This window comes from Ipomoea nil, unplaced genomic scaffold, assembly GCF_001879475.1.
Source record: "Ipomoea nil cultivar Tokyo-kokei standard unplaced genomic scaffold, Asagao_1.1 scaffold0619, whole genome shotgun sequence".
NCBI classification, from domain to species: Eukaryota; Viridiplantae; Streptophyta; class Magnoliopsida; order Solanales; family Convolvulaceae; genus Ipomoea; species Ipomoea nil.
The window spans coordinates 2246-7954 of record NW_017617047.1 but is presented as its reverse complement, the minus strand read 5'-3'; the positions used below and the strand labels follow the sequence as shown (position 1 = coordinate 7954).

Sequence of the window (5709 nt, the reverse complement as noted above, 5' to 3'; positions counted from 1 at the left end):
GGGGAACTGGGGGATAGACGGGAGACGGGGGGAATGGCAAAACGGGGGCAAGCGAGAGCAAGGAGGACGGTACAGGGGTGAGGGCTGGAGCACTGAGCACGGAAGGTGGCGTAACGGCGGGGAGGGGCCTACGGGGGGGAAGAACCCCGGGAGGGGGCCTCAGATGCTGGAAGAGCGCACTAGGAGAGGGGAGTGAGGAGGCGTAGGGGGGATGGCGCGGGGAGAGGAGGAAGCTCGACCGGAGGGGTAGGGGGGACAGGTTTAGGTCGAAGTACCGGGGGGAGGGGGGGGAGACAGTCAGGGCGAGGGACCTCCGGGGACGAAGTGGGTCATGAGCGGGACGCGAGTGTGCCGGAAGGGGGGGGGGTAGCCGGTGCCAGCGGAGCGGAAGGGGACGGGGGCAGGATCACCGGGGAGTGGGCGGGGGGGGGGGAGTAAGGGAGCAGGGGGGGAGCGGGAATGAAGGGGAGGAGGGGGGAGCATGGGAGAAAAAAGGTGGGGAAGGCAGTGGGGCGGCGAGGAAGGGGGGGGGGGAAGAAGATGGGGGGGGGGAGGGGGGTGGGGGGGAAGGAGCGTAGGCGGCGGAATGCGACAAGAGTGAGGGACGGAAAACGGATACGAGGGGGGCGAAATAGCGACCGATGGCGGAGAGGGAAATGGGGGTGAAAAAAGAAGGGGACGACGCCGGGGTGACGCAGGAATCGAGGGCGGGGCCGGAAGAAGAAAAGAAAAAAGGCAGAAAGTACGACGGCGTCTGCAGATGGTATGCGACGGGAGGAGAGAGTGAGTGCGGGAGGGGGTAAGGAGGAGAGCAAAGGCAGGGAGAGAGGCGAATCTGACGGCTGGAGATGGGGGGAAGGGGGGTGGATGGGGAGGGGAAAGACAAGAGCGGAGTGGAGGAAGAAAACGACGGGAGGGGGGGGGAAGGGCGGAGGGGGTGCAGGGGGGGCCGAGGGGAGAGGGGCGGGGCAATGTCAGTCCACGGAAGGGGGGGGGCCACTGTACAACCACGGTGTAGGGAAGGGAGGCCACGGGGAGGCCACCTGAATAGGGCGGCAAGAGGCGGTAGAGCAATAGGGTGTAGGGTGGGCGGGGGAGGGGTGAGCGCGTCCGCGGGAAGCAGGCCGCGTCAAGCCGCCGTCCGCCGAGAGTCGAAAGGGCTCGGCGAACATAGGAGAAGGAAAAGCCAAGCGACAGCGGGGCGGGCGGCCAACCAGGTCGGCGGCGAGGGGCGGAGGTGGTTTGAGCGGGAAGGGGCGGTAGGGCGGGAGCAAAAAGAGGCAGGAGGAGAAGAAGGGGCAAAAGACCCCTATGTGTACACGGCCGCGGATTAGAAAGATCGAATGTGGGGGGGACGAATAGGCAGAACACAGGCAAGAAGAGGGGGGACAAAGGGGCAAAAAACAAATGGAAGGGGGACGAAAAGGGGAAACTCCCGAGAACAGTGAGGACCAAAAGGGAAGGCTCGGGGAGGGGAAGGGGGAGAACGGCGGGGGAGGGAAAAAGGACGGGGGAGGGGGCCGACGGGGGAGAGGATGGAGGGAGGAGGAGACGGGGGGGGCAGGTGGAGGGGGGGCGCATGGGGACGGCGGGAGGGGGAGGCAGGTAATGACGGGGCGCATAAACGAGGGGGCTGGCAGGGCGGAGGGAAACGGAGGAAATGGGGAGAGGCGAAAGGGGAAAGAGAGGAGGGGGAGGGCGAGTAAAAGGAGAGGGGGCGACAGGGGGGAGGGGGGGCCAAGATGTATGACCACAGAGGGACGAGCGGGCAGAGGCGAGGCCGGGAGGGGCCCCTAGAAGGCGGCAAAGGGAGATAGGGGGTTGGAAGGTAGGAGACGGGGAGAAACCGGTGAGACAGGGGAGGGGGGGGGTACAGAGGAGGGGGGTGGGGGTCAGATGGAGAGAAGAGATGGCAACGATCCCGGTGGGGTGGAAAGGGCAGGAGCGGGGGGAGGGAAGACCCGACCGACATGGGCCACAGGGTGTCGGACTGGGGGGGGGCCAGGGTGGACGGGAGTCGGAGATGCGGGATAGGAACGCGGGCGGACCCGACGGGCAGGCGCCCGACCGGGGGGCACACCCGAGCGTAAGGGCCCGGGAGGAGAGACGAAGGAAGAAGCCGGGGGCACGGGACGTGCGGGGAGGAGGGCGCGGGGGAGAGACACTGGTGAGGTCGAGGTGGGGGAAGGCCACGCCAACCGGAGGGAGGGCCCCGGCCGAGCCGGGGATAAATACCACGACGTAAGGAGGGGGAAGACGGGGGGATATGAGCGAGAGGCGAGTGACCGAGCGTGGCCCAGACCGCAAGTCAAGAGCGTCCAGCGGCAAGAGGGCTCGGAGAGGGGAGGAGGCCGGCGAACACGAGCAAGAAAGATGGACGGGCGTGGAAGGTGGGCGAGGATGTACGGGGCCGCGGAGGGGAACAGAGAGGGGAAGGAGGACTGAGCAGGGGCGCCGGTCGGGGGGAACCGGGCGCGAAAGGAAAGCGGACGGCGGCGAGCACTGGGGCGAGCGGGCACAAGGGATGCAGGACGCGGAGAACTGGAGTGGGAGGAAGCAGCAGAGGCAGCGATGCTATCCGGTAGCAGCAGCCACGCAGGAGCTAACGGGCAAGACGGGGCCGCAACCGCATCCGAGCACGCCGCCAGCGGCGCAAATACCGGTCGCCCAGCAATCCGTGGCAGCGGACAGGGCAACGGCGGAGAGCCACCACCCGAGCAACAGGGCCGGAGCGCGGGAGGGAGCGGACCGGGCCCCGCCCGGGAGTGGGAGCTGGCGCCGGGCACGAGGTAGGAGACACCACGACGGCGAGCCGACATGCCGGGGCGACACGGGCCGCCAGCGCGCTGCCGCCGAGTGGGACCCGACTGTGCCGGACCGAGTCCGGAGGGCAACCACGGCCCAGGCGAGCGGCGCGGCGCGGGCGAGGGGGGGGGCAAGGAGAGGCCAGGGAGGGACCACGGGCAGGCAGCAGGGACGACCAGAGAGGCCAAGCCCAAGCAGAGAGCGGATAGGAGAAGCCAACGAAGGCAGGAGCAGGCGAGCGGCGCCATGCAGCCAGGCGGCACTGAGGTAGGACGCAGGACAAAGCCGGCGTCGCAGGAGAAGACACGGGCAGAGAGGCAGCCAGGATGAGGGCTGTCGGGCAGAGGGGGGGAAGGACACAGCGGCGGACGACGCGCTCCGGGAACCAGCCCAGGGCCCAGACGAGTGAGCGGAAGGAGACCGAGGAGGTCGCAAGGACCGCAATCGGGGGCTCGGGGGGGAAATGGATGCACGGAAGGGAGGCCCGGGCGAGCAAGCAGCGCCGGAGGGAAGGCACCAGGCACGGCGGAAAGAAGGGCAGCGGATCCGCTGCGAGCTGCAAGGCCGGGGAAACAAGGGGACGATGGGGCGGGGACCGGAGGGCACGGGGAACCGTGACAGACGGCAACAGGAGGGATGAGGGGAATCAGCGGTGCACGACGCGGCGGAGGTGGGAGGGGGAGGGCGGGCGACGCCACGCGGGCGGGCGAGCGGCGGAGGGGTGCGACAGGGCAGCAGGCGGGCCAGTTCGGAGGGCCAGGGGGCGGGAGGGGAGGCGGAAGGGGGGGTTAGGCCAGAGCGGGGAGAAAGCCCGACATGGACGGGGAGAAAGCCAAGCAGCGGGAGTGGGGAGAAGCGGGGCCGAGGGGGGCAAGGGGAAGCCAGCGGGCGGGGAGGGGGACGAGGGATGAGGGTACGGCAGCAGGGCGCCAGAGGTCCGCCGGGGGGGTGAGGGAGAGCAGGACTGGAGCCGCCGCCCCGACCACGGACAAAGAGGGCGCGAGGGGGGGACGGAGGACGCGAAGGCGGAGAAGCGAAGGCCTGGCATAGAAGATTGCAGGACGGGCGGGACGGGCCCGCAAACCCACGGCGGGCGGCACATGCGACGCGGTCGGGAGGAGCAGCCCGAGCGCACCGGATCCGGGCGACGGTTCACTGCTGAGGGGAAGGGGGAGCACCCGACCCCGACACCCGGGCTGGTCAAGCGGAGTCGACCGCCCGCAGCTCTGGACAAGCGGACGGTAGAATAGCGAAGCACGGTCGCGGAGCCAGGGGGCGAGCCAGGACACGGGGGATGCCACACACGTGAAGCAACCGAGGAAGAGGGGCTGGAGGCGGCGGAAAGCGGAAGAAGGTGGGGGGGGAAAAGGTGAAGAGACAGAAGGAGACCGACCGGAGAAGAGCACAGGCGCGCGCACCACGCGCAGATCGAGCGTAGCGCGGCAGCCGGGAGAGCGGGGGGGCAAGACCGCAGAGACCGTGGACCCGCCAGCAACAGCGGACCGGCGGCCAAACGTACATGCCAGGCAGTCTGGGGCGGGGGGGAAGACGTCCGCCCGACCGAGGTGAGGAAGTGTACCAGGCGCGATGCGGGCCCGCCGGGAGGGGGAAAGGACAGAAGAGGGAGACCGAGACACAGGCACCCGGAGGAGCAACGAACAGCGGGGACACGGACGGGGAAACCCGGGGGGGCGAGGACGGGAGGGAGGGGTCCCAGAGGCAGGGTGTGACACGGGGCAGGGTAAAGCCGGGAGTGGGACGGAGGGGAAAGCTGAAATGGAGACAATGTGCAAGCGGAGGCGGGGCGCGGGACCCGTGGGCTAGGAGGCACGGTGCCCGCAGTGGCCCCGATGTCGGAAAAGCACAGCCCGGTCGAGAGCGGACCCCGCCCAAAGGGGGGTAAGACGAAGGGGGGTGGGGGGGCGGAAAGGGCACGGCGGCCGTCAACATAAAGCGGGGCCCGACCCGCCAGAAGGAAGAGCGGCGGAGAAGGGCAAATACCCCAGCAAGGCAGGAAAGGCGCCACCCGAACAGGGGGCGGCGGGGGACTGCGGAGAGGGCCAATGCGCTGAGAAAGGGGACACCCGGGGGGGTCAAGAAAGGCGAGACGGAAACGGCGGGCCGGCGGGGAAGACGAGCAGGAAGGAGACACAGGGAGCGGAAGGGAACACCGGAACCGGTCGAGGATAATCGAGAGGCGGGGCACCGGGTCCGAGGACGGATCGGTACAGGAGAGCAAAGGGGGCGTGTGCCGGACCCGAGCGACGGGGGGAAGGGGGGCAAGCCTGCTGGGAAGGGGCCAGAAGCGGGCAGGGCGGGGGCTCGAGGACAGGCCCGGGGGAGCGCGAACAGAGCGGCCAGAAAAGGGCGAGAGCCGCGGGGAAGCCCTGGCGTCCAGAAGAACGCCTGCAGGGAGCCGCGCGGAGAAGCGGGAGAGGATGAGTGGCAAAATGGAGGCGCAGCGAGGATGCACAGCGGACGGAGGAGCGAGCCGAGGGGGGCGAACAGGGGGGAGGGGCCGGGGGCCGAAGCCCCCAGCGGGGAGGAGGGGCAGGGACGGCACCGACCGCAACAAGGCCGGGCCGCGCGACCCGGAGCCGCGACCGAGGAGCCAGCAGAGGGCGACGAGACGGCCGGGGCCGAGGGGAGGAGCGGCAGGAGGCAGGCAAAGGAGAGCAGCAAAGAAGGAGGCACCAGGAAGAGGAGAGCAAGACAGCCGGGGACCCCGGACGGGCGGGAGGGCGACGAGGGAGGCCCGGGCGGCCGCCGGAACGGGAGCGACCGACCAGAGGAGGGGCAAGAGGCGCGGCGCGAGCGCGGGCGAACGAGGGAGCGGACAGGGAGGAGAGGCGGGGCAAGAGGCGGGACCGAGCCGACCACACGCGGGACCGCCGGAGGGCGGCC

General features: G+C 69.9%; 1 protein-coding gene across 1 annotated transcript; it reads left to right on the top strand.

Moving 5' to 3' along the window:
• Positions 1-2266: 2266 nt before the first annotated feature.
• Positions 2267-3076, top strand: LOC109174318. Its single transcript, XM_019323552.1, has one exon. It carries the CDS (start codon positions 2267-2269, stop codon positions 3074-3076), a length of 810 nt encoding a protein of 269 aa, XP_019179097.1.
• Positions 3077-5709: the final 2633 nt, after the last annotated feature.

Coding starts and splice junctions, on each gene's coding strand:
- LOC109174318 (XM_019323552.1), top strand. CDS start 2,267: ATGAGCGAGAGGCGAGTGACCGAGCGTGGCCCAGACCGCAAGTCAAGA.